Raw genomic sequence first — 27,303 nt, forward strand, 5'->3', positions numbered from 1 at the left:
AAACAGAGACGCCATCTCTCTATGACTTTATCTCACACACACACACACACGCACACGCACACACACGCACACGCACACACACACACACACACGCACACGCACACGCACACACACACACACACACACACACACACACACACACACTCATCTGTGCGTCATTATCTCCTCTTCAGTGCAATTATGCTGATGTGATTACATTAGATCAGTCATCTGGCCCAGAGAGCCGCCTGTCAGGAGGAAGAGGAGCTGAAGGAAGAGCGTCCCGCCTCATGGGGGGGGGGCGGGTGATGGGAGCAGAGAGACAGGAAGCTGTGTTCGTTCCAGTGATTGGGTCAGAACAGAACCGAGGTTCTGGCCTCATCCTGTCTGAATACCAGAGCATCCTGCTCAACAGAAACGATGCAGTTCATTTCACTGGGCCGTGGCAGTTACTGGCATGCAGTTCCTCCAGACCAGTAGATCCAGTAGATCCAGTAGATCCAGTAGATCCAGTCTGCTGGATCTACTAACAGTAATGAAGAAGCTCCTCTGGTCCCACTGGGGGAGTTTCTGCTTCTAAACGATCTGATTGGACCCTGGAGAACAACGTTGTGTTGTTCATGTTGTGCTAACAGCACTTAGCCTATCAGTAAAGTTATGCTAGCCTAAAGTAGCATCTGAATGCTAACACGTAGCAGCTAATGCTAATGTTAGCATCCACAGTCCAGATTTCTAAAGAAGCTCCATGAAGGATGAACTCATCTCTGATGATATTTATTCAATAATTTAGCAGAAAAAAGAGAATTTGGTGAAAATGTTGCTTATTTCCTTTTTTAAATTGGTGACAGACGCTCCTGCTCACCCTGAAGTGCTGCACTATGAGGTGCAGGATGTGGACCAGCTGCGGCACGGTGTGGCCCTCCTCCACGATGATCTTGCGGGTCCAGTGGGTCAGCATCTGGTGGCCGTCCTCCATGCGGGCCGGCACGGCAGGCGTCAGGATGGCCATGGCCTGGCGGACGATGGCGCGCGCCTCCATGGTGTGGGCCTTCAGCAGGCTGTGGAACACCTGGAGGCAGACGGGTAGGTGAGGGTCGGGCCGGTGTCGGCTCGGCCGGGCCGGGCCGGCACTGACCTGCAGGACGATCTTCTTGTGGATGGCGAACTTGGCGATGATGTGAGCCAGCAGCAGGTGGCCGCTGTACTTGCAGGCCGGGTCGACGCAGGCCTTGGGCAGCAGGCAGGGCCAGGCGAAGGTCATGAGGCGCCGCAGCTTGCTGTTGCGGGACTTGTTGTTGTCGTGGATGTGGTGGGGGGCGTGCTCCACCAGCAGGGTGGAGAACTGCAGCAGGCAGATCCGCAGCGAGTCCAGCAGGTCCGCCTGCTTCTCCGGGTCCAGAACCTGGATACAGAGCAACACAGCGGGTCAAACCGGGTCAAACCGTGTTGTTGACTAAACTCAGCAGTACTTTAACGAGGGGAGGATCAGCTGAATCTTTCCTTCCGCCTTTACTGGTCTGATGCAGAAGTGCACCGGTGGTTACCTTGGTGATGAAGACGCTGGTGATGCTCTCGGGATTGTCCCCCTCAGGGTTGGGGGGCCCCAGCAGCTGCTCGCCCTCCCCCTTCTCAAAGCTGTGCAGGAAGGCCGGGTTCAGGATGTGCTGCAGCACCTGGGGACCAACAGGGGGCGCTTGCTGCAGTAAGAGTCTAATGGTGAGGCGTTGGGACACATGAGGAGACGCGTTCTGCTGCCGAAGCATGTTTTGTGCTGCGTTCTGCTGCAGAAGCAAGCTTTGTGCTGCGTTCTGTTGCAGAAGCATGTTTTGTGCTGCGTTCTGCTGCCGAAGCAAGCTTTGTGCTGCGTTCTGCTGCCGAAGCAAGCTTTGTGCTGCGTTCTGCTGCCGAAGCAAGCTTTGTGCTGCGCTCTGCTGCCGAAGCATGCTTGTGCTGCGTTCTGCTGCAGAGGCATGTTTTGTGCTGCGTTCTGCTGCCGAAGCAAGCTTTGTGCTGCGTTCTGCTGCCGAAGCAAGCTTTGTGCTGCGTTCTGCTGCCGAAGCAAGCTTTGTGCTGCGCTCTGCTGCCGAAGCATGCTTGTGCTGCGTTCTGTTGCAGAAGCATGTTTTGTGCTGCGTTCTGCTGCCGAAGCAAGCTTTGTGCTGCGTTCTGCTGCCGAAGCAAGCTTTGTGCTGCGTTCTGCTGCCGAAGCAAGCTTTGTGCTGCGCTCTGCTGCCGAAGCATGCTTGTGCTGCGTTCTGCTGCAGAGGCATGTTTTGTGCTGCGTTCTGCTGCCGAAGCATGTTTTGTGCCGCGTTCTGCTGCAGAAAACATGTTTTGTGCCACGTTCTGCTGCAGAAGCATGCTTTGTGCTGCGTTCTGCTGCCGAAGCAAGCTTTGTGCTGCGCTCTGCTGCAGAGGCATGTTTCGTGCCGCGTTCTGCTGCAGAAGCATGTTTAGTGCCGCGTTCTGCTGCAGAAGCATGTTTCGTGCCGCGTTCTGCTGCAGAAGCATGTTTAGTGCCGCGTTCTGCTGCAGAAGCATGTTTTGTGCCACGTTCTGCTGCCGAAGCATGTTTTGTGCCACGTTCTGCTGCCGAAGCAAGCTTTGTGCTGCGCTCTGCTGCAGAGGCATGTTTCGTGCCGCGTTCTGCTGCAGAAGCATGTTTCGTGCCGCGTTCTGCTGCAGAAGCATGTTTTGTGCCGCGTTCTGCTGCAGAAAACATGTTTTGTGCCACGTTCTGCTGCAGAAGCATGTTTTGTGCCGCGTTCTGCTGCAGAAGCATGTTTTGTGCCACGTTCTGCTGCAGAAGCAAGCTTTGTGCTGCGCTCTGCTGCAGAGGCATGTTTCGTGCCGCGTTCTGCTGCAGAAGCATGTTTCGTGCCGCGTTCTGCTGCAGAAGCATGTTTCGTGCCGCGTTCTGCTGCAGAAGCATGTTTTGTGCCACGTTCTGCTGCCGAAGCATGTTTTGTGCTGCGTTCTGCTGCAGAAAACATGTTTTGTGCCACGTTCTGCTGCAGAAGCATGTTTTGTGCCACGTTCTGCTGCCGAAGCAAGCTTTGTGCTGCGCTCTGCTGCAGAGGCATGTTTTGTGCCGCGTTCTGCTGCAGAAAACATGTTTAGTGCCGCGTTCTGCTGCAGAAGCATGTTTCGTGCCGCGTTCTGCTGCAGAAGCATGTTTCGTGCCGCGTTCTGCTGCAGAAGCATGTTTCGTGCCGCGTTCTGCTGCAGAAGCATGTTTTGTGCCACGTTCTGCTGCCGAAGCATGTTTTGTGCCATGTCCTGCTGCAGAAGCATGTTTTGTGCTGCGTTCTGCTGCAGAAAACATGTTTTGTGCCACGTTCTGCTGCAGAAGCATGTTTTGTGCCACGTTCTGCTGCAGAAGCATGTTTTGTGCCACGTTCTGCTGCCGAAGCAAGCTTTGTGCTGCGTTCTGCTGCAGAAGCATGTTTTGTGCCGCGTTCTGCTGCAGAAAACATGTTTTGTGCCACGTTCTGCTGCAGAAGCATGTTTTGTGCCACGTTCTGCTGCCGAAGCAAGCTTTGTGCTGCGTCTGGAGGCGGCGCGGCTACCTTGGCTTTCAGCTCGTCGTTGAAGTGCGGGTCGTTGAACTCCACGAAGCGGAAGAACAGCGCGCGCTTCTGGGGGATGGAGTAGTTCCGGGGAATCTCCTCCTCCATGTATTCCTTCAGGAACGTCATGTTGCACAGGAAGCGGCCGGTGAACGCCCGCACCAGCTGGAACAGCAGCTCGATCTCAGAGTAGTTCCTCCTGTGGAGAACCAGCCGCTTAGAAACACAGAACAGCTCATCAAGGCGTTTCCATCCCGGCCGTCTGGCTCTCCAGAACCCGGCCAACCCACTTGCAGTAGCTCAGCAGGCAGTACGCCAGCAGCTTCGGCTCCTTCCAGTTGGTGGCGGCCATGTTGTCTTTGCGGTGCCGTTCCTGGAAGGCCTCGCTGACCCAGACGCGGCGCAGCTGGCTGACCAGAGAGTGCTGGCCGGCCAGCCAGCCTTCGTCGTTCTTCACGATGATGCTGATGATCTGAAAAGGTTCGAGCAGGAAACGCACAGCCACCGTGAGGATCGGAGTCCGGACAGGATCTCTCAGTTTTAAGACATTTTAATTTGTGATATTACGGCTAGATTCTCATCATGGCTGTGATTCTCCGCCGTCGAGTGACGACCGACATGAAAACCATTTTTAAATCATTTCCTTCATTTGTAATTTCGTTTTTAGAAAATCAAGCAAGAAAAACAGATAAAATCTGATCTGTTATGAAATAAAGCAGACATTTAGTGGTCTAGTCAAATCACGCGAGAGCCATTAATACTCCTGATGCACCTTAATGGCCTGGAACTGCAGGTCCAGTCTGGCTGTGGCAGTGGAGGGAGAACCGGGTCGGACCGTGGCCGCGGTACCGGCCGGAACCAGCAGGGGGACGAAGCGGTTGGGGTTGGAAGCCAAAACGTCTCTGAGCGGCTTGGCGTCCCGGTGCTTCAGGAAACTCTGCAGAGCACAGAACACCGGGTCGGTCCGGAACCAGAGCACAGAACACCGGGTCGGTCCAGAACCAGAACCAGCAGAACACCGGGTCGGTCCGGAACCAGAACCAGAGCACAGAACACCGGGTCGGTCCGGAACCAGAACCAGCAGAACACCGGGTCGGTCCGGAACCAGAACCAGAGCACAGAACACCGGGTCGGTCCGGAACCAGAACCAGAGCACAGAACTCCGGGTCGGTCCGGAACCAGAACCAGAGCGCAGAACACCGGGTCGGTCCGGAACCAGAACCAGAACCAGCAGAACACCGGGTCGGTCCGGAACCAGAACCAGAACCAGAGCACAGAACACCGGGTCGGTCCGGAACCAGAACCAGCAGAACACCGGGTCGGTCCGGTACCATGAACATGCGGCTCCACTGTGGGTCGTTGAGCGTCGCCTCCATCATGAACAGCTCCACCGTCTGGGACGGATGGCGGGTCAGGAACTTGATGAGAGGCTCTCTGAAGGGACTGCCGGCCTGAGGAAGAGGAGGAGGTCAGTGTGAGGTCACAGAGAGGTCACAGTGAGGTCACAGGTCAGCCGTCCCACCTCGATCAGCATGGCCCGCTCCGTCTTCATCACCACCTCCAGCAGAGGCTTGACCAGCGTCTGCGGCGCCGCCGGGATCAGGTGGAAGAGGTTGATGATGGCCGAGCAGATCTTCATCTCCTACAGGAGGAGAAGCTGATGAACATCAGGAGGAACTCCTGCTTCTACACACAGTCCTGATGGATCCAGGAGCAGCAACTGCAGAAGTATTCAAACCCTCAACCTTCTCTCGTCACAGAAACCTGAGCGCCGCTCTGGGCTGCTATCAACCCCCAAAGCTGACACCCCGTAAGAAAACCGGCTCCCCTCAAGTCTCCAGACGTTTCCTGATGACGTTTGTTCTACAACATGAGCGTGGAGAAGCAGGAAGCCGGGAAGCTGAAGGCAACGTCATCACGGAGCAGAAGCGCAGCTGCTTGTTCTGGTAGTGGCAGCAGCAGGCTGGAGGACTCTGAGGTTCTGAAAACACCTGCAGGCCACACTTTCCAGATGCTTCTGCGTGGAACCGGTGCTCTTCCTGTCTCGCTCTGCTGGTCCGTCTCAGAAATGACTGAAGGCCGCCAACGTGACGGCATGCAGAAAAGTTTACAGGGTGTGAATAGTTTTGCATGTAGAAACCTCAGGAGAACAGGAACATCTTCTAGCAACACCACAGACACACGGACAGAGGTACGGGTCACGGCCACCACTACAGGACACTGGGGTCAAAGGTCAACCACCGACAAACTCACTGACAGCCGGCAGAGCGCCGGGACGAGCCTCACCTCGACCCCCTCCAACGCAGGCTGCACCGGGATGGAGACAACGGTCAGTCAGCACAACAACAAGGCTGGGCGTGTGTGTGTGAGTGTGTGTGAGCTGCACTCTGTCCTTTCAATAAACTTATTATTAATATATATAAAAACATATATTAATTTTATATTATTAATATAAAAGCATTCAAAGGGAAAACTAACATCTTTGGAAATACAAAACAAGGTTCATGTTTTGGAGCCATAAATAAAAACTGAAGTTCAGTCAAAACTTCAGGAAACGATCCGGAATTTCATCCTGATTAAACTTCACTTTCTCTCGTCAGATCGCCTCTGACCGCGTAGACATAATATAGAGTAGACCCCGCATTGGCTGCTCCGGAGCAGGAAATACGGCGGCCATCTTGGAGAGGTCGTCCCTCCTACTTTGCTCAATCAAAACAGCAGAAGATGCCTCAGCACTGAGGATATTGTTGTTCTGATCGATGGACGATTGATGTGAGGCTCCACAGACAACATTTCACAAGTAAGATGGACATATTATTGTGTATATATTGTCATTAGAATATTACTTTACTGTATTTATGTCCACCAGCGAGATACCAGCTAATATTAGCTACAGTGCTCGGTGTAATACGGGTTCAGCCGCTATGAAGGATAACTGAGATTCTGTAAATCTAAAAAAATTAATTATTCTCTAACATTGACTTAGATTATCTGACACAAGAGCCTATATTAGAAATGAAACAATGTAACACATATTATAAAACTTGTATTATGTGTTATAACATTCACCAGCAAAGTTTACACAGGTGGTAAAGACTATTATTTATATGTAATTCTCTCACTAGTAAGATACATCCTAAATCTTCTGTTTTTGTTTTGAAAGTTTCCTAAAGACACGATGTGAGGAAGAAGAGGGAGAATCTATAAAGAGAGACGGATTCACTGCAGCACGGATGAATCTCACATCGGAGTTTGGACTCAATCTCAGCTGCTGGATCTCTGAAGATAGAACTCATTGGCTGAAAAACATAGATATATATGAATGGATGTATATAAATGTATCCAATATATATTATTCAGTATTAATCATTATTTATTTGTGTTTGTATAGTTATATAAATATGTATTGATATTACTAAATAATTTATTAAATAAATGATGAACGGCTGTGTGCTTTGTAATCTGCTCATCATTCATCAATATCAGAATATTCCATTCCTATTCTATTGTTATAGCCACTAAGCATATTTAAATATGCTGAACTATGTATTAAAACATACTTAAATAATACAATTGTTTATAAATGTAGCTTTGATAGATATTTGAATATGGTTTCCAGTAACAAAAAGCGTGTTATGATCGATTAAATGCGCTGATACTTTAATGGACCTTACCAAGCTCCGCCCAGAAACGCCCTCTAAAGTCCCACGTGACTTCATGTCTCACAAACAAAGCCTCGCTGAGCTTAGCTTCTATGTGTAAACATGGCGTCTTTCATTTCGACTGACTCTCTGCAGAGTATTTCTGAGTCGATTAGTTTAGCATTTCTGCCGGATTTTCACAAAATATCATCCACAACTATGGAACCAACAAGTTCATGTCATCTTTTTGGACGACATCAAGATGTTTTAGCCACATGATGCCTCTAACATTGTGCAGCTAAATGCTACCAGTCGATGAGGAAAACAGCAGATCCTCAGACCCTCAGCATAAATATAGCTGTGGACAAGATCACTGATGGCTGCTGTTCTTGTAAGGCTGGATGAGTCGGACATTCATGGTTTAGAGGGTTCGAATGTGCCTAGGACTGATACACGGTACTCGGTGCTAGCGTGGCTAACACGATTACAGTTTAGTAAAAGCTAGCATGGCTAACACGATTACAGTTTAGTAAAAAGCTAGCGTGGCTAACACGATTACAGTTTAGTAAAAGCTAGCGTGGCTAACACGATTACAGTTTAGTAAAAGCTAGCATGGCTAACACGATTACAGTTTAGTAAAAAGCCTTTTCAGGTGAAATAAAATCTTTAATGTATGTCAGATACGGTACACATTGCATATTGATCTGTTCAGCTAACGTAAGGCTGTAACTGACAGGCTTCAGGATGTAGAAGTTGTATCGGTACTGCCATTATGCTGTACTTGGCTAAAAGGTTTTCAAAATGGACGTTTATTATTGACTTTATTTTTTTTCATTCACTAAACACAAAGAAAGCAAAGCAATAATACTTACACCAGCAGACACTTTGTTCTTATTGATCCTATGACGGTTGAAAAGTCGTTCACAAGCTTTGATCCAAGCAAGACTTTCAGATTTTGGAAATCTGTGAATTTTAGTTCTACAAACACGATCATGATACCTGACATCACCTGTACAGATTCCCACTGACGGAGGAGAACCATTCTTTATCGAGTCCTGACGCAAAAACATTCCGTCGGTCTGCTAGTCCACGATGTACATTAGCATGTTTACTACTGTAGCTTGAGTTTGTGAGTCGATCACGCAGGTGGTAGCTGCGCTGTGACGTGAAATGGGCATTAGCCAATGAAACGCGGTGCCTGTGGTAAGGTCCATTGTGCTGCTAAACACGTAACGCTGAGTGGAGTGGTGGACCGCTCCAAGATGGCCGCCCTAAATCTCGTCAGCGACAATAGGCGAGAGCGGCCATGAGGCGTCTATCCTTATATTATGTCTATGTCTGACCGCGTCCGGTTCGCCTCTCGCCGTCTTGATCCCCCCTTGCCACCCTGTTTCTGTCTCCATCAGTCTGAGCTAATTGACCTTGTGACCCCGGCCTGCCGCCCGCTCAGGCGGCGGTTTGGGGCGGCGCAGGCTAAGGGCCAATTAGCATGTAATTAGTGCTGCTGTGAACCCCGCCAGGTGACCAGCAGAGGAGACGAGCGGCTGCGTTTTTTCCCCGTCGCTGCCTTTCCAAGGTTATCTGTCGGGAGATAATGAGGATGAGCTGGCGGCCTGCCGCTGCCGCCTAATTAATCACTGATTGAAGGGCTGCTGACTGCGGCGCACGCAGAAAACTGTCTATGGGCTCCACAGATCAGGCCAGGCCAGGATGACCTGCAGACGCAGAGGACACACCTGTAGTCCAGGTGGACCGAAGGGGAGACGGCTGCTAACCGCGCGGGGAGGCTCACAGGAAGAGCTTTGTCCTGAGATCTATCCGGGGTTTTCCTTCCTAGAGATATTCCAAGTAGATGCTAAGCAGGTCGGCTCCGATCTACAATCAGGAGGCCCAACATGTCTGACTGCATCATGGCAGCAGGAGCCTCCTGGGAGAGATGACAGCCAATCAGAGCGCAACGCAAACACGATCAGGAAGTCAGAACTACGTCAGAATCGACTGGGGAGCCACTGGGAGACTGGGAGACTGGGAGACTGGAGGACTGGGAGACTGGGGGACTGGGGGACTGGGGGACTGGGAGACTGGGGGACTGGGGGACTGGGGGACTGGAGGACTGGGAGACTGGGGGACTGGGGGACTGAGAGACTGGGGGACTGAGAGACTGGGGGACTGAGAGACTGGGGGACTGAGAGTCTGGGGGACTGAGAGTCTGGGGGACTGGGGGACTGAGGGACTGGGGGACTGAGGGACTGGGGGACTGGGGGACTGGGGGACTGAGGGACTGGGGGACTGGGGGACTGAGGGACTGAGGGACTGGGGGACTGGGGGACTGAGAGACTGAGGGACTGGGGGACTGGGGGACTGAGGGACTGGGGGACTGGGGGACTGAGGGACTGCCACGGCTTTTTAATCTCTGCGTGTGTAGCAGTGTGTGTGTGTGTAGCAGTGTGTGTGTAGCAGTGTGTGTGTAGCAGTGTGTGTGTAGCAGTGTGTGTATAGCAGTGTGTGTAGCAGTGTGTAGCAGTGTGTGTAGCAGTGTGTGTGTAGCAGTGTGTGTAGCAGTGTGTGTGTAGCAGTGTGTGTGTAGCAGTGTGTGTGTAGCAGTGTGTGTGTAGCAGTGTGTGTAGCAGTGTGTGTAGCAGTGTGTGTAGCAGTGTGTGTGTAGCAGTGTGTGTGTAGCAGTGTGTGTAGCAGTGTGTGTGTGTAGCAGTGTGTGTGTAGCAGTGTGTGTGTAGCAGTGTGTGTGTAGCAGTGTGTGTAGCAGTGTGTAGCAGTGTGTGTGTAGCAGTGTGTGTGTAGCAGTGTGTGTAGCAGTGTGTGTAGCAGTGTGTGTGTAGCAGTGTGTGTGTAGCAGTGTGTGTAGCAGTGTGTGTAGCAGTGTGTGTAGCAGTGTGTGTGTAGCAGTGTGTGTAGCAGTGTGTGTAGCAGTGTGTGTAGCAGTGTGTGTGTAGGAGTGTGTGTGTAGCAGTGTGTGTGTAGCAGTGTGTGTAGCAGTGTGTGTGTAGCAGTGTGTGTGTAGCAGTGTGTGTGTGTGTGTGTAGCAGTGTGTGTGTGTGTGTCAGTGTGTGTGTGGCAGTGTGTGTGTAGCAGTGTGTGTGTAGCAGTGTGTGTAGCAGTGTGTGTAGCAGTGTGTGTGTAGCAGTGTGTGTAGCAGTGTGTGTAGCAGTGTGTGTGTAGCAGTGTGTGTAGCAGTGTGTGTAGCAGTGTGTGTGTAGCAGTGTGTGTAGCAGTGTGTGTAGCAGTGTGTGTGTAGCAGTGTGTGTAGCAGTGTGTGTAGCAGTGTGTGTGTAGCAGTGTGTGTAGCAGTGTGTGTAGCAGTGTGTGTGTAGCAGTGTGTGTAGCAGTGTGTGTGTAGCAGTGTGTGTGTAGCAGTGTGTGTGTAGCAGTGTGTGTAGCAGTGTGTGTGTAGCAGTGTGTGTGTAGCAGTGTGTGTGTAGCAGTGTGTGGTGTGTGTAGCAGTGTGTGTAGCAGTGTGTGTAGCAGTGTGTGTAGCAGTGTGTGTAGCAGTGTGTGTGTAGCAGTGTGTGTGTAGCAGTGTGTGTGTAGCAGTGTGTGTAGCAGTGTGTGTGTAGCAGTGTGTGTAGCAGTGTGTGTAGCAGTGTGTGTGTAGCAGTGTGTGTGTAGCAGTGTGTGTGTAGCAGTGTGTGTGTAGCAGTGTGTGTAGCAGTGTGTGTGTAGCAGTGTGTGTAGCAGTGTGTGTGTAGCAGTGTGTGTGTAGCAGTGTGTGTGTAGCAGTGTGTGTGTAGCAGTGTGTGTAGCAGTGTGTGTGTAGCAGTGTGTGTAGCAGTGTGTGTGTAGCAGTGTGTGTGTAGCAGTGTGTGTAGCAGTGTGTGTGTAGCAGTGTGTGTAGCAGTGTGTGTAGCAGTGTGTGTAGCAGTGTGTGTAGCAGTGTGTGTGTAGCAGTGTGTGTAGCAGTGTGTGTAGCAGTGTGTGTAGCAGTGTGTGTAGCAGTGTGTGTAGCAGTGTGTGTAGCAGTGTGTGTAGCAGTGTGTGTAGCAGTGTGTAGCAGTGTGTGTAGCAGTGTGTGTAGCAGTGTGTGTGTAGCAGTGTGTGTGTAGCAGTGTGTGTAGCAGTGTGTGTGTAGCAGTGTGTGTAGCAGTGTGTGTAGCAGTGTGTGTGTAGCAGTGTGTGTGTAGCAGTGTGTGTAGCAGTGTGTGACTTACGCTGCCGTCGCTGCGCTGGCCGCCCTTGTGGGTTATCACCACCACCTCCATCCACTTCCGCAGGTGTTGCTGCAGGAGCAGAGGACACATGTCAGGGTGTGTGTGTGTGTGTGTGTGTGTGTGTGTGTGTGTTCAGAAGCAGACAACGAACTGGAGCAAGGCAGTAACTGCAGACGGACCAGTCCGATCCTGCTGGATCTGGTTCTGCAGAACTTTAAGGTACATTGCAAATGTTTTCACATCTTTTCTGTTACAAACACAAAATGTTTCATTTCCACACAGTTGAATCGGAGCTGATCCTCTAGTCTGGATCCAGAACCACCCTGGTCCGGTTCTGTTTGTCAGACAGCCTGGTTCTGGTCCAGCCCGGCAGAACCCTGACCCTGCTGCAGGAGGCAGCGTGGCGGGTGTGAATAGTTTCTCCCTGCTCTCACCATCATCTGGTCGCAGAACTTGTCGTTGAAGGAGTTGGGGAAGAGGCGCGTGACGGAGGTGAGGCGGTTCACCACGTTGAGCGTCAGGCTGCGGTAGTCGCCCAGCATCATCAGCAGGGGGCGCATGTGAGTGTGGATCTGGTCCACCTCGATGGTGGCTCCCTCCAGGAACTGCAGACACAGAATGCTTTTTAGCTTCTGGATCTACAGGAAATTACCTCACTCTCCTACAAAATAAAAGCAGGATTACTTCAATCGCTTCATTTCCAAATAGTTTTGACCCACGTGACAGAAAGTGTTAGCCGGCTGATTCTGGTTCTGGAGGGATCTGAGACCCATCCAGGTTCTGGATGTTTTCACAGCTTTACCCTCTGAGATCTAACTGATCGGTTCTGGATCATGCGATTTCTGAAGGGTTCTGGATGCTGAGCAGGCGGAGGGCCTGATGCATGGCAGCCTCCTCCATTTCCTCCATCCCGTATCGATCTCGCCATGGCAACGCTGATTAGCAGCGGCGGGCCGGGGATGGATGAGGAGGAAGTGACGGTTCGGGGACGGCGTGATGGAGCAGCCGGCCAGGTTCATATGAAGATAAGTGGCAGCGGATCCCGCACACAGGAAATGGGTTTCATTAAAGCCGCCGTCCCGCTTCCTGGGCTCTTCAGGCCCAGACCGATCCATAAAGGTGCTGACGGACGGCCGCGGTTGGCTCAAGCTGATCGGCACCAACTCAGTTTACAAAAAGCAAAAGTTTTTAAGTCAAATCTGAACCAAATCAAGAACAAAAGCAGAAATAAAAATTAGCTGGATGTGAAATAAAAAACTGGTTCTATCCGTTTCCACCTTCTACTGGAAAATAAGGACAGCTTCCTGGTTTCCAGGTTGCCATGGCTACCAAGAGCCATGATTCACCATCATCGCCTTTCCAGAGTAAACGCCGAGCAGCTGGTCGGTCTGAACCAATCAAGAACCAGGATGTAGTTCGGCTGAATCGATTCCCCAGGTAATTCAGGTTCCTTACACTTTGTCAAATATCCTGTCTGTCTGTTTTCTGATCTACGGAAAGGAGCGTTGCCATGGCTGCAGCCTCAGGCACCGTCTGCCCAGGGACTAACAAACATTTTCTTATTACTAGTAAAAACTGTTGAACTATTCACAGGTTCGGCTGGAAGGCTACTTGTGTTGCACGACTCATAGCTAAACGCCGTTTTCAGCTGCAGAGGCAGGTACCACAGAGAAACGGGTTTGGGTTAAACACGGGTCAGTGCAGAGTCCCACAGCAGTGTGTCACCGTGTTCCTGGCTCTCGGATCAGAGAGCAACTCAAAGCGCCATGTTCAGCATCACGTGTCAGTGACATGCTAACCTTCCTCATGCAGGCTTCCCCCGCCTCCTGCAGCTCATTGTTGGTGGAGTTGAGAGCTTTGAACAGAGCAGCGATGATCTTCTCCCTGGACTGAGGCAGGTAGTTGCAGGCGGCCAGAGCATCTGTTCAAAACACCACAAATCGTTAGAGTCACGTCTGAGTCCGTCGGCGTCACGTCGGCGTCACGCCTGAGTCCGTCGGCGTCACGCCTGAGTCCGTCGGCGTCTGAGTCCGTCGCCGTCACGTCTGAGTCCGTCGGCGTCACGTCTGAGTCCGTCGGCGTCACGTCTGAGTCCGTCGCCGTCACGTCTGAGTCCGTCGCCGTCACGTCTGAGTCCGTCGGCGTCACGTCGGCGTCACGTCTGAGTCCGTCGGCGTCACGTCTGAGTCCGTCGCCGTCACGTCTGAGTCCGTCGCCGTCACGTCTGAGTCCGTCGCCGTCACGTCGGCGTCACGTCTGAGTCCGTCGGCGTCTGAGTCCGTCGGCGTCACGCCGGAGTCCGTCGGCGTCTGAGTCCGTCGGCGTCACGTCTGAGTCCGTCGGCGTCTGAGTCCGTCGGCGTCATGCCGGAGTCCGTCGGCGTCACGTCGGCGTCATGCCGGAGTCCGTCGGCGTCTGAGTCCGTCGGCGTCATGCCGGAGTCCGTCGGCGTCTGAGTCCGTCGGCGTCATGCCGGAGTCCGTCGGCGTCACGTCGGCGTCATGCCGGAGTCCGTCGGCGTCTGAGTCCGTCGGCATCAAACTGACTCACTGAGGGCAGCGATCCGCAGAGGAACCAGGGAGGGAAGGCTCTTGTAGCAAGGCAGCTTCATCAGAGCAGCATCCTCTGCCTCACACAGGTTCAGCAGCTGCACACAGGTTGGGAAGTGTTGAGTTAAGCTGGTGGTTTAAAGAGCAGGAGGCTGGGTGGACTGGGTGGACTGGGTGGACTGGGTGGACTGGGTGGACTGGGGCGTCGTACCTCTGTGTAGAAGACCTTGTGCTCCATGACGTTCAGGTCCATGGTGAAGAGGCGCGGCTGCAGCGTGGTGCAGAAGGTGTTGCCCTCCATCAGGCCGATCTGGGCGTTGGCCGGCTGATGGCGGAGCAGGTGCTTCTTGGGAGGAACCATGTCCTGCAGAACCTGCAGAGCAGCCGGGTGTCAACACGCTGCTTCCACGGCCAGATCCTCCTGACCTTTAACCTCTGCTGTACCAGTGTGGTGGTGGCTTACCTCCTTGTGGGGCTCCATGATGACCGTCACGCTCTTGCCGGTGACCTGGGCCAGGACCTGCAGCGAGTGCATGGCCTGCTTCCTGACGGTGGAGTTGGGGGACGTGACCTCTCGCACCAGGTCGTGGGTCACCATGTGGAAGGATTTATCCTGGGCGGCCAGCAGCTCCTCCGTCTTCTCCTCGTCCTTCAGCGGCGTGGCGCAGCGCACCAGCAGCTGCTCCAAGGTGGTCTTCGCCATGGCGACCGCTCCGTTCGACACCTGCGACAAATCAGTGAGGAGACGCTTCGTCAGCCAGAGAACCAGCCTCAAACTTTACTGGTTTTACTGGGATGTAGCGCTGGGACCAACATGTCCAGGTGTTGGAATTCATCCTGCTCTCATTTGATGCACTTTGTTCTGGGGACGATCATTTAAAAACACTACAGAGATTTCTAAAGTGATTTAAAGACAATAAATTAATATATTGGAATAAAGACGATGCTGTTAAAATGTTTATAAGTAAAATGTTTAGTGGTGGTTTTGGATTTTAACTGGATCTCATAAAAACAATAAGTGTGAAAGTTGGACTTGTGAATGAAGTCAAAGGTTCTGTCCGGCCCAAACAGGCAAAACAAACTGAACTTCAGGGCAGAACCAGTTCGGGTTTCAAGAAAGTCTTTATTTTATCATAGCTGTTAAAGATTGTTGGCAGCAATCAGTAACTAAGTTACTGGCAGCCGGTTCTGATCCCACCTCTCCGGTGAGGTCCATCATGACGAAGAGGAGCGCTTTGAGGAAGGTGAGCTGGTTCTGCAGAACCCAGATGAGAGGCAGCCGCTCCATCAGGAACTTGATGGACACGACGCCGCCCAGCTTGGCGTACCAGGCCTGCTCGTAGCAGCAGGCGCACAGGCGCTCCACGATGTAGGAGAACAGCGGCAGCTGGCAGGCCTGGGGGCGGAGCCGCGGGGGTTACCATGGCAACACACACCACCGCAGCACGTTCACCGTTAGCGAGGCCTACCCGCTCCTTGGAGCCCAGGATGATGCTGGCCACGTCGAAGATGACGGCCAGAGCCACCTCTCCGATCTTACACAGCTCCTTCTCCTCGTACGCCATGCAGATGGCGATGGCGTCGATCAGAACCAGCGGGTCCATGCCCTTCGACCCGTTCTCCTCACTGTGGAACATGGCGGTGCTGGGCTGGCTGCCCAGCTGGTAGCAGGGCAGCAGGAAAGGTCCTGGACAGGAAAGTAAGGATGAGGACGGAATAAAACGGCGGAGCAGCAGGCGGGGCGCGACGCCTCACCGCACTGCTGGGCCACGGCCACCATGGTGTAATGGCGGATGAGGCTGGCGACGAAGGGCAGCGCGCTGGGCCGCAAGTCCTTGATCACGGCAGACATGAAGGCTCCGGTCAGGGCCTGCTCAAAGGTGCGGCGGGCCGGCGTGTCCTGGGCCTTGTAGCGATGGGAGATGATCACGCTGGGAATCCACTTCTCAGTGAAGCTGCAGAGGAAACACCAGGTCACATGATCTCAGCTGCTTCCAGGTGAACGGATCCACCTGGAAGCAGCTGATTGGGGCAGCAACGCACGCTGCAGGCGGAGCAGCAGCTAGCAGGGATCGGCTGATGCTCAATAATCACATTCCCACCGTTACTAATGTGGTTTTAACGTGTTTACATCATCGTTAGCTCCTAGACGGAGAGACTGAACGAGGCAGGAAGTAGGTCGTCTGACCGCTAATGGCGCTAATGCTAACCCGCTGTTCCGCTAACTAACAAGGAGAGCTGCCAGTACAGCGCAGGAGGAACGATGGACTTTCACTCCTGAGCCAAACGGCCTCAGAAGGTTTAACGAGAAGCAATCAGGGATTAAAACATTTTCCACCTTTGTCATTATGTTGGCGCCTGTTTGTGTTTCTGGCTGCCTTCAGTCAATCAGCTTAAACTGGTTGTGCTGTTAGCAGCAAGCTAAACACAGAGATCTTGTGATCTTCAGATTCCTGGGATCCCAGAGGATCATTTCCTGCAGCCTTTGAGCTCAGCCTGAAAGCTACGGTGCGGAGCAGAGAGCACTGACTTGGGGTGGGACAGCAGCTGGTACAGGGCGTGTTTGTTGTCGTCCAGGCTGGTCATGGCCACCAGGAAGCACTTGATGACCTCCCAGGCCTGCCGCCTGTAGTACGGCTCCGTGTTGGCGCTCTTCAGACAGTCCAGGGCCGTCTCTATCGCCTGGAGGAGCAGAGGTTAGTTTTACATTTCTACATATGACGCTAAACATGCAGCAGCTAATGTCAGCGACGAAAATATGTTGGAATTGAAAATGATTAAAATGTGATTCAATATTTAATTAATCGCTGAAATGAAGTCGAGCTCCAACGCTCAAATAAAAATCAGAATTTTCCCTCCAGAGCTGAAAAGTGTTGATGTCTCACATGGAACCGTCTGAGACGCAGCACTGCTTTCCTGGGCGTGTGTGTGTGTGTGTGTGTGTGTGTGTGTGTGTGTCCTGATGTCCAAAAAGAGAGCAGTCATTAGAGAGAGTAAATAATGCCGTCACGGTGGCCCTGCACCAGATTGATGATTACTGACTGGATGAGGAGGAGAAACTAGACAAGAATTTAATTACCTGAAGGACACACACACACACACACACACACACACACACACACACACACACACACACACACACACACACACACCTGTGACAGAGACTTATTGCTCTCTGTGGAGAACAATAGTGAGGAATATAAAGCTCCTTGATGGCTGATTCTTTTCTTCAGCCCAAATACAGCAGGCAGAGGGAGGGAACGACGTCAAAGCAGGACAGACGGCAGTACAGAGGTCATCATCATCATCATCATCATCATCATCATCACTGTCGTCCTACCTTCTCCATGGGGAGCTGGATGGAGGCCTTGCAGTCGGTGAACTCCACCTTGATGCTGGGGCCCTGGACCTCCGTCACCACGTAGTGCAGCCTCTGGGACTCCTTCAGCATCTTCCTGTTGCTGCCGCCGAACTTCCCCAGAACGCGGTACGCCACGTGGGAGATGTTCTCCGCCGGGTTGCGCAGCGTCCGCCACAGGGCCTGCAGGATGCCACAGCTTCAGACATCGGATGGGCCCAGAACCCGACCAGAATACGTTTACAGGCTGGTTCTGGGGATTAAATGACTCCCGGCTAACAACACTGGTGAGCTCTCTGATTGGAGATAGCAGAGCTATCGACCAAACAACATCAGTTAAATCATCACAGTTAGTCACCATGGCGACTGAAACACAAACCTGGAGGATTGTATGATCACATGAAAAAAACAGATGTTCTGGTTCTGATCCGCTCAGTAAAAACAGCTAAAAGTAAAATCTAAAAGCAGGAGGCACAGACCCACAATTACCGATAATCAGGAGCTGGCCAATGCTAGCCCAGCCAGTGCTAGCCCAGCCAGTGTTAGCTCAATCAGTGTTAGCCCAGCCAATGCTAGCTCAGCCGGTGCTAGCCCAGCCAGTGCTAGCCCAGTCGGTGCTAGCCCAGCCAGTGCTAGCCCAGCCAGTGCTAGCCCAGCCAGTGCTAGCCCAGCCAGTGCTAGCCCAGCCAGTGTTAGCCCAGCCAGTGCTAGCTCAGCCAGTGCTAGCCCAGCCAATGCTAGCCCAGCCAGTGTTAGCTCAATCAGTGTTAGCTCAATCAGTGCTAGCCCAGCCAATGCTAGCCCAGCCAGTGTTAGCCCAGCCAGTGCTAGCCCAGCCAGTGTTAGCTCAGCCAGTGCTAGCCCAGCCAATGCTAGCCCAGCCAGTGCTAGCTCAGCCAGTGCTAGCCCAGCCAGTGCTAGCCCAGCCAGTGCTAGCTCAGCCAGTGCTAGCTCAGCCAGTGCTAGCCCAGCCAATGCTAGCCCAGCCAGTGCTAGCCCAGCCAGTGCTAGCCCAGTCGGTGCTAGCCCAGCCAGTGCTAGCCCAGCCGGTGCTAGCCCAGCCAGTGCTAGCCCAGCCAGTGCTAGCCCAGCCTGTGCTAGCCCAGCCTATCAGAGTACATCTGTCGGAGGCGGATGAGTCTGTAGACTCCAGCAGGTCCAAACCATCACCTGCATGAGCTCGGCCCGGACCGGCTGGATGTGGTCGTACAGGAAGTCGGGCTGCAGGTTGTCCACACACAGCTCCAGGGTGCGGAGGCCCTGGCTGACCAGAGTCTGGGAGCCATTAAGCGCAGACACCAGGGGGTCCATCAGCATGGGCAGGTAGGGCAGCAAGGAGCTGAGGCGGACCGGAACCGTCAGGCACAGCTCCACGAACAGGTCCTTCATGTGCTGCTTGTGGAGGCCGCTCTGCAGCATGTTGAGGCCTGGAGGAAGTAAAGCACTGGGTGAACCTTCTCCACCAGCGGCCGTTACAAACAACATGAATGGGCCCTGAGGAGAGGCAGCCATGTTGCACCTTGCAGCAGGTTGGGGAGCAGAGGGAGAAACTCCTGGTAGAGCAGGTCGTGGCTGCCGCCGCCGATTGAGCGGAACAGGGCGCGTAGCAGCAGGAAGTAGTTGTAGGGCTCCTTGGCGGACTGGGCCAGCTCCATGGAGCTGTTCACTATCTTATGCAGGTGAGGCTGAGGAGAACAACAAACAGTGTTACTGATGCTCAGACGAGCGGATGGGGATGCTTGGCTCTGCTGTGGCGCTGCAGCAGGAAGTACCTTCAGCATCTGCTCGTTCTCAGCAGCAAACAGTGAGACGGAGCCAAACACCAGCTTGAAGAGCTTCAGGTAGAGGTTGGACAGCTCCACATTGGAGCCCATCTCCGGCAGCCTCTCCAGGAGATACTCCACCAAGATGGTGGCAAAGAGGGCCGACGTGGACAGGTTGGCCAGGAAGGAGTTGGCCACGATCTGGGAACCAGTCAGAGCAGAGATGTGAGCAACGACCCCAGAGACATTTGAACCCTGAGCAGCAGGAAGGAGGCGCGTTCAGAGGCACCTGCAGGGCGTAGTTCTTGGAGATCCTCTCCACCATGTAGGGCACGGTGGTCTGGAAGATCTCCTTGAAGGTCAGTGGGTTCATCATGGTGAAGACACCAGCGAAATGCTCCAGAACTTCCTTCTCCTCCTTCATGCGGACCGTCTGGCAGTTGGCCACCCGGATATACGTCTGCTGGTTGTTGGCAACCTGGACCTGAGCAACAGAGCCAACCGCCTTAACACACTGCGACTCATTGGTTGTTGGGTCAGTCAGCCAGCCGCTGCAGCTCCAGCTGGTACCTGGTAGATGTCCAAGGCCTGCATGGCGTACTTCACCAGCTTGATGTAGATCTGCGTCTCCTTCGGCTGGAGCTGCTTGTTGGGGATGAACTGAGCTTCTGAAAGACAGAAGGAAACACATAAAATTCACAACAAATCCCAGGACTGTTGACCGAACTAACTGCCGTTTAGTCTCATCCTGGAAGAGCAGCTCACCTCCTGGGGCTTTGCAGGAAGTGATGCCCCAGGTGATGGTCTTGACTCCGCACACCAGGGTCTTCACCAGACTGCGGCAGTCCGACACCTGGAAAGTCTGTTTGTCCTCCTTCTCCCCCGGTCGGTCGAAGGGCGTGGCCGACGGCGGAGCCGCGGCGGCAACCGGCGTGGGCGGGGCGGGCGGCGGGATGGCCGGCGTGGTGGCCGGCGTGGGCGTGGCTGGCACCGCCGGCAGCACCCCCGGGTCCACCACGCCCATCTCCGACTGAGGCTTGCACTTCTTGAAGATGGAGACGAGCTGGTAGCGGGCGATGGTGTGAAACTTCAGCACAAACACCTGTTGAGAGAACGCAGTGAGACACGTTTCCTGCTGCTCAGCGCGGGAACAGCGGGCGCCGCGGCTCGGACCTCCAGCATCCGCATGAGGATGTCCCGGCCGTTCCCGTTCTCCTGCTCCGACTTGGAGCGGATGCAGTCCACCAGGTTGAGCAGCAGCTTGCAGGACATGGTCTGGATGTTGCTGGGCAGAGACTCGTCGTCGATGTTCTTGGCGAAGAGCTGGACTGCCAGCGACAGGTCGGTGAGGGGCAGGTTCTGGCGGACGTGGTGCACCAGGTCGGCCAGGGTGCTGTAGGCCAGCGGTCTGCACACACGGGCCTCAAATGTTACCATAGCAACAGGCAGCCACGCTACCGCTAGCCACTTTCAACTAGCGACTGATACGACAGAAATGGTTGCCGCATTCTGCAGATTTTAAGCTTTTTATGAGATATTAGAAAGACAAAAGAATTCACACAAAGGATTTTATTTCCTAAAAGTCCGTGACATCATTCCTTCAGCAAATATCTGATCAAAGGAAGGAGAAAATCTGATCGATTGTCGTTAACTGGTCAGTAACTGATGGGAAAAGAATGTGAACCAGGTGAACCGGAGGAGTTCTGGCAGACCGGACCGGACCGGACTCACCGGAGCGTTTCCCGGGCCGTATATCCAGAACCGATCAGGATGGACTCGTCAAACAGTTTGTCCATGCAGGGAATGAACTCTGCAGAGAAACAAAATACATAAAAGGTTCAACTTTATATATTTTAAATAGAGGTGAGCCGATCGATCGGCCACCGATCATAATCGGCCGATTTCCATGAAAAAGTGTATGATTGGTGATCGATCGCCGTCTCTTGTTGCCGATCACAAACCGATCACCTGCATCCCCCTTCTCGGCCTGCAGCTGCTCTCCCGTTTCCTTCTCGCTGCCCAGCAGTGAGGAACCTGAACCGGGACGTTCGCGTGTTGTGGTGCAGAATGACCTCGGGGTGAAGCGTCACAACGCATCGACTCTAATGTGACATTGGTAAAACAAGCACTTGACTGATTTGGCTGCATCAGTGCAGGAGCTAAAGATCCATCCGCAGGTGGAGCTAAAGATCCATCCGCAGGTGGAGCTAAAGATCCATCCGCAGGTGGAGCTAAAGATCCATCCGCAGGTGGAGCTAAAGATCCATCCGCAGGTGGAGCAGCGCAGCAGCTGCTCACCGGATCAGCATCACGGCCGGAAGCAGAAACAGTAAGTCTTGGAGCTGCGGAGTGAGACGCTGGTTCTGGTTCGGTGGTAATATTTCACAGCCGGAGCCGCTCAGCCTCAACGTCTGTTTTAATGCAGCACGTAACTTAGATATGTATTAAAATATGTCTAAATAAGTGAATCTATTGCCAGATAACATAATCTACAGCTAAAGCAAAACACTAACAGCCGGTCCAGGAGACCGGCTGAGACCGGCAGCACAAACCCAGATCGGAGCGTCACTAGTTCAAATTTTACTCTAACCGCAGAAAAATGTGGGAAAATCTAATTAATTTGTGTTTTAGTGGCAAAGAATAAATAGATGAGAAAAATCATGAAATACTCTGGATGGTCTGTAAACACTAAATGTTTCCGTCATTAGCCGTGTGCGTGTGTCCGTGTCCCTGTGTGTGTGTGTCCTTGTGCGTGTGTGTGTGTGTGTCCGTGTGTGTGTGTGTGCGTGTGTGTGTGTGTGTGCCTACGGCTGCGCAGGTCGGTGGTCAGGATGTGCTTGGCTGCGATGAGCAGCTCCTTGCGGAGATGAGCCGTTTCAGAGGGACAGTTGGACAGCAGCTGCAGCATCCCCTTCACCAGCTGCTGGGAGTATTTACCCACCAGGTCCTGCAGGGGGGGCAGGTGAGACAGGTGAGTCAGCTGACCAACAGTAGAAAGACGATTCTGGTTTTATAACGTTCTACTAATAAAAATCAGAAAAACTGATTTAACCCTCTTTATTGTGATGCCCCTAAATAAAAGCCACCCATCAGAGGACTCCTGGGCAGTGAAATGAGAACGGACCGATCCCACCGTGTGGAGCCGAATCGGATCCGGCTGCCGCTTTATTCAGCTGCCAGTCTGAGTGAACCAGCTCATCTCAGCGCCATCAGGAGGAAAACAGAAGCTTCTAGTGTTGCTACAGACTTCCTGACACGGGATGTTGTTGTTGTTCCCCATGAACTAAACTCAATCTGTGGTGCCGTGATCACCTGGTAGATCCGGATGATGTAGGCCAGGAAGGACAGCGTCTTGATCTGGGCAGCGATGAAGTCTGCATACAGCTCCTTGTTGAACAACTTGTGATGCCTGCAGAGAATAAAGCATCAGATCATAAAACCAGGAGATCTGGAACTGCTGGGAGGATCCTGCAGGACAGAGACCGAACGGAGGACGGGACGGGACGGACGGAGGGGAGGGACGGACGGACGCCGCTGAGCTCTTTTCAACCTCCAGAAACGGATTTCAACTCCTGCTCAACGTGCTGGGGAAACATTCAGAGAGACGAAGGGCGCTGTGGGGCCAGAGGTTCAGCACAACCCACATATAGAGGCCTCAGTCCTCGACACAGATGTCACAGGTTCGATTCCCGGCCTGGTGACCTTTGCCCCATGTCTTCCTCTTCTCTCATTACCTATTTCCTGTCAACTCACTATCAAATAAAGGCCACTAGAGCCGATAAAACCTCAAAAAAAGCCTGCAGAGTCAAATGGGTTGATGAAGGCCTTAGTCCTCAGAACCCAGTTAGCCCATTAAACCCAGTTAGCCCATTAAACCCAGTTAGCCCATTAAACCCAGTTAGCCCATTAAACCCAGTTAGCCCATTAAACCCAGTTAGCCCATTAAACCCAGTTAGCCCAGCTCTCACCTGGCCTGAGGAGACACCTGCAGCATGATGGTGTTCATGATGAGGGGAACGAACTCTGACACCACGTTGTGGATGTTCAGCTTGTAGAGCTGAGGAAACAGGAACAGCTTCAGTTCTCCGCCAGCTGGACCGAGAGCCAGAACCAGAACCAGAACCAGGCCGGAGAGCGTCTCTCACCTGATACATCAGAACCACGATGATGGGCAGTTCAGCCAGAACCTTGAGGGACAGCGAGCCGCGGGGGATGATGGTGTGCTGCAGGCGGAGACAGGAAACGGTAGGAAACGCCGACCCGAGCCATTCAACAGCAGGAAGACAGGGGGCGCCGTTTCTAAAGACACACCTCAACAGCAATAACAGCCGAGCAAGAGAAAAGCTTTCATTTCTTTACAATAATATTTGTCTCAGGTCCAAACTAAATACTTTGGATCCATTTTTAGTTTGCAAAGTAAAAGCGTAGCTCAGAATTAAACGTTTAATGAGCAGCTGTGGCATTTATAAATGTGACAGCCTCTCTTTTCTGACAGGATAAATCTTTGTTGTTGCTGTTCATCAGTCCCAGTTAAAGCCGCTTCCTGTCCTGCAGCAGCGCTGCACTGCCACCCAGTGGACACCCCTGGCAGTGCAGGAGACGTCTTACCGTTCGCGTTTCGCTGTCCTCTCTCTCCGGCGCCGTCTTAACCAGGACGGATGTGATCATGCCCACCATCTCTGGAGAGGGAACCGTGTTCTCAGCGATCACCTGCGGGTTCTCAAAGTACCTGGCCTGCAGGAACGCAGCACAAATATTATTCACACAGGACAGAGACGGAGCAACGAAAACAGGGATTACACTCACAACGACTTTTGGAAGATCTTTGTAAATCTGCTTCACAAAGTCCAGGAAGTGGTGGATCTGAGGAGAAACGATGACATGTTTTCTATCATTCATGTGCCTTTGGCTGCAGCAGCTGAATGAAACCTGCCACCATCGGTGGTTTCTACCAAAGCTCTGTCTGCTGAGACCCAGATCAGGTTCATGGGTCGACGCCACACGTGGTTTCTACCTCTAACCGCCAGAGATGCTCACCTCCTGCGAGATGGGAGGCCGGAACTGTTTGTGCAGCTCAATAATGATTCGAAGGCAGATCAGAACGTTCTCCTCACTTTCGATCTGAGAAAACAAACCAGAGAAAACATGAAGGCTTGTTTTTCTGCAGCTCTGGTTTCCAGGACGATCCAACAAGTGGCAGAAATACCAAACATGACTGGTTTACTGAAAGCTGCTCCATTTTTATCGCTTTACCTCCAGGAAGCGAAACATGACCGATAAAATGTTCTTGGTGTGAGGACGAAGATGCTCATTGGTTGGGATCCGGTGAATAATTTCCAGAACCAACTTCCTCAGTTGCTGAACAAAAGAAAAGAAAGTTAGATGTTCATACGGAGAGCCAGTTATTCTCTTTTTACTTCCAGCTGGATTCAAACAGACATGGCTGCACAGAAAGGCCAGAGTCTCACCTGCGTGGGTTTTTCCTGCAGGAACTGCACCTCTCCGTCCTGCAGGAAGGTCAGGAAGCGAGGGATGATGTGTTCCAGGAAGGTGGAGTACTGAGGCGACGACGTTACATTCTGGGACAGAAAAACTTCCACATCAAAGACCCTGAACGCGTCATCTCAGGAAATGAGTCTAGTCCATCAAACTGACCTCAAAGTTCTCGCTGACCTCCTGCATCATCTTCAGTTTGGTTTCATCGGCTGCAGGAGGAGCAGAGCCATTAGAGACCTTGGAGACGGAGGCGTCACGGCCTCCAGGGTTCAGCTGAGGCGCTCAGATCTTATCAGTTTTCCTTTCAGCGTCCAGGATGGTCAGGAGGTACGAGGAGAGCCAGTCACTCTCTCACACACACACACACACACACACACACACACACACACACACACACACACACACACACACACACACACCCGTACCTCCAACTGGACTAAAGCTCATCGCCCTCATCAAAGCGCCACAAACACACAGAGCAAAACTGGGTGGAAATACTAACCTTTCCTAATCAATAATATTCATATTTAATGTCCCATCAACCAGTAAAGCTCAAACTCAGCTTGAACAGACTCAGGCCGGTGAACTCACGCGTGTTGGTGTCTGTGAGTGCCGCCACGAACTGCAGGTACTTCTTCATGAGCGTGGTCTGGTCCACCACGGTGGGGCTGGGCGTGGGGACGAACGCCATGGCGACGGCTGGAGCTGACCGAGCAGCACCGATCTCAACTGAACTGTAGAAGACAAAGAAACAGAACTAAAAATGGATCTACGCCCCGCTTCTATCCATGAACGCAGCAGCACAGCATCGGCTTAAAAACAGGAACGTTGCCGTGTGGAGGAAGATCATTCGGTGAGGCTGAATGTTCAGATCACCTGCTGCAGGGAAATAGCTCACGAGTGAGCATCTGTCACAAAGATATGTTGACCTGACAGACTCCCACTCCAAGCGAAGGAAAACCTGGGCTAGTTTCAGTGTTTGGTCACATTATGCGTCCCTGAAAACTACAGAGTCTGATTTTAACCGAACTGTAGCTGAATGGTTACGGACCAAACAGATCCGTAACCATTCATCAAGCCTGGCATCTTAACAGGAGTGAGCACAATCAGTTTGATGCCTTTGGCAGTTTGTTTTGATTCAAATAAAGAAATGTTACGGAAAGGTTTTAATAAGGCCCCGGTTGTTGGAAACTGATGGCGGGTTTACAGGAACCAGGCGGAATATGAATCTAGAACAGATCCGCTCCCAGTGCAGCGGATCTGTTGGCTCTTTTTCTAGACTTCATTTTCCTGCCCAGAAGTGAAAACAGTCCTGATTGTTTCAATTAAGCGGAAAGACAAACTAGAGAACATGTTGACATCTACAAACATAAAAACACGCCGTTTAAACGGCGCTTGGTGATGACGTTATCATTAGCATTGCCGAGCTCTAGTGATGTGAACTCCGATCAAAATTAAAGCGTTTAAAACTATTTTAATGCAAAATAAAAACCTTTCTAGCTCTACTTATCTGAGGTCTTTGTCTATTAATCCAAGCGAGGGAAGTTAGGGTTGTTATTCCTGCTGGAAAACAGGCTAACCGTTAGCAGCGCAGCTAGCTTCCCTAAAGAAAGAAAGCGCTCGTGCGTTGACATTAAGCGGTACTTCAAAGTACACCAGCCCAAGTCACACAAAGGACAATTCTAAGAAATTCATAAAAATATCACAATAAAGAGAAAACTCGCACGAAAGCAGCTGAATTCTAATGTTGATATTTGTTCAAAGTTTAAATGACAGAGCGCAGCTTACCCTGCTCCGCCGACAGGAAACAGTCGCTTCTCACCGCCGTTCGCGCTCCTGCTCCTAGCGAACCTGTCAGGTATCCCTCCGCGCGTTGGTTCCTACATCCTCAATATCCAACTGCATGTACAGACCAGTAATGTATGTCTACCATTGATGTATGTGTAAAGAGAATATGGTTAGCATTTGGCTGTGCATAACATGTTTAATTGGTCAGAAATGTTTAAAATAGTACCCGCGGAAGGATAAGAACTCAGAACAAACGATGTAAGACCATCGTTTTCGATGGTCTTCTTGCTGTCAGGAAATCAGCATCAATAAAGCTAAAACAGATGAACAGCATATTTTAAAACATTTCTAAACAGAAATGGGATCTTCACTGCCATAGTTAACCACCAGTTAGTGTGCTTTATTGTGGTTTATACATTTGTAATGTTAATAAAATCTATAACTTCCTCGCACAGCATCAAGTGTTCCACCAGCAGGTGGCGCTGTTCCGTGGTGGAGGAAATTCAGAAAAATAATTAAGGCGCGAATACAATAAACTACTTTTCTTTCTTTCCTTTGTTTTTAAACTGTTGTATAAAATGTCTGTTCAACATTTCAGTAAATGACAGTTGAGTGGAAGAACAATTATTGACTGGAGAGACAAATTAATCAGAAATCTCTCAGGACGGTGTAACAAATCCCCACTGGGTGGGTCAGGTCATGACCCTAACCCACTAGGTGGGTCAGGTCATGACCCTAACCCTCACTAGGTGGGTCAGGTCATGACCCTAACCCTCACTAGGTGGGTCAGGTCATGACCCTAACCCTTAACCCTTAACCCCATCATGTCCCGTTTCAGCTCAGATTGTCTGAATTACTACTATCTACTAATGTTAGGATAATTTCCCCATAATATATGACAGAAATACATTTAAACTGTGTGAGTCGCGTCAGACCCACAGACTTCCTGGATCAGTTATCTCCTGCTTCTTTCCCTGTAGTTTCCTGTAGTTCCCTG

The 27,303-nt window shown here is 52.0% G+C and overlaps 1 protein-coding gene across 4 annotated transcripts in view; it reads right to left on the reverse strand.

The window, feature by feature from the left end:
* Positions 1-26,444, reverse strand: part of trrap (transformation/transcription domain-associated protein) — a 58,569-nt gene extending 32,125 nt beyond the window's left edge. The window contains exons 1-40 of one of the 4 annotated variants that reach the window (XM_081600325.1): positions 26,307-26,444; positions 25,110-25,252; positions 24,678-24,727; positions 24,491-24,601; positions 24,276-24,380; positions 24,060-24,143; positions 23,829-23,885; positions 23,631-23,756; positions 23,168-23,245; positions 22,991-23,079; positions 22,335-22,431; positions 21,831-21,969; positions 20,754-20,832; positions 20,196-20,430; positions 19,788-20,124; positions 19,593-19,690; positions 19,312-19,506; positions 19,032-19,223; positions 18,779-18,944; positions 18,430-18,686; positions 17,242-17,442; positions 16,432-16,583; positions 15,657-15,856; positions 15,371-15,588; positions 15,100-15,297; positions 14,365-14,625; positions 14,113-14,274; positions 13,903-13,999; positions 13,152-13,273; positions 11,787-11,957; positions 11,353-11,421; positions 5,835-5,855; positions 5,071-5,190; positions 4,880-4,999; positions 4,321-4,485; positions 3,839-4,020; positions 3,549-3,747; positions 1,524-1,652; positions 1,115-1,381; positions 842-1,048 (exon numbers count right to left, since the gene is read on the reverse strand). In XM_081600325.1, coding sequence (XP_081456451.1) covers positions 842-1,048; positions 1,115-1,381; positions 1,524-1,652; positions 3,549-3,747; positions 3,839-4,020; positions 4,321-4,485; positions 4,880-4,999; positions 5,071-5,190; positions 5,835-5,855; positions 11,353-11,421; positions 11,787-11,957; positions 13,152-13,273; positions 13,903-13,999; positions 14,113-14,274; positions 14,365-14,625; positions 15,100-15,297; positions 15,371-15,588; positions 15,657-15,856; positions 16,432-16,583; positions 17,242-17,442; positions 18,430-18,686; positions 18,779-18,944; positions 19,032-19,223; positions 19,312-19,506; positions 19,593-19,690; positions 19,788-20,124; positions 20,196-20,430; positions 20,754-20,832; positions 21,831-21,969; positions 22,335-22,431; positions 22,991-23,079; positions 23,168-23,245; positions 23,631-23,756; positions 23,829-23,885; positions 24,060-24,143; positions 24,276-24,380; positions 24,491-24,601; positions 24,678-24,727; positions 25,110-25,209 — 5,856 coding nt within the window. In that variant the 5' untranslated portion in view covers positions 25,210-25,252; positions 26,307-26,444. Of the gene's footprint in view, positions 1-841; positions 1,049-1,114; positions 1,382-1,523; positions 1,653-3,548; positions 3,748-3,838; positions 4,021-4,320; positions 4,486-4,879; positions 5,000-5,070; positions 5,191-5,834; positions 5,856-11,352; positions 11,422-11,786; positions 11,958-13,151; positions 13,274-13,902; positions 14,000-14,112; positions 14,275-14,364; positions 14,626-15,099; positions 15,298-15,370; positions 15,589-15,656; positions 15,857-16,431; positions 16,584-17,241; positions 17,443-18,429; positions 18,687-18,778; positions 18,945-19,031; positions 19,224-19,311; positions 19,507-19,592; positions 19,691-19,787; positions 20,125-20,195; positions 20,431-20,753; positions 20,833-21,830; positions 21,970-22,334; positions 22,432-22,990; positions 23,080-23,167; positions 23,246-23,630; positions 23,757-23,828; positions 23,886-24,059; positions 24,144-24,275; positions 24,381-24,490; positions 24,602-24,677; positions 24,728-25,109; positions 25,253-26,306 lie in introns of those variants that run through there. The other 3 variants (XM_081600324.1, XM_081600326.1, XM_081600327.1) reach the window with 3 other exon arrangements.
* Between the last annotated feature and the right edge of the window lie 859 nt (positions 26,445-27,303).

The sequence above is a fragment of the Poecilia reticulata genome, chromosome 19 (genome assembly GCF_904066995.2).
Source record: "Poecilia reticulata chromosome 19, P_reticulata-male-v2, whole genome shotgun sequence".
Taxonomy (NCBI): domain Eukaryota; kingdom Metazoa; phylum Chordata; class Actinopteri; order Cyprinodontiformes; family Poeciliidae; genus Poecilia; species Poecilia reticulata.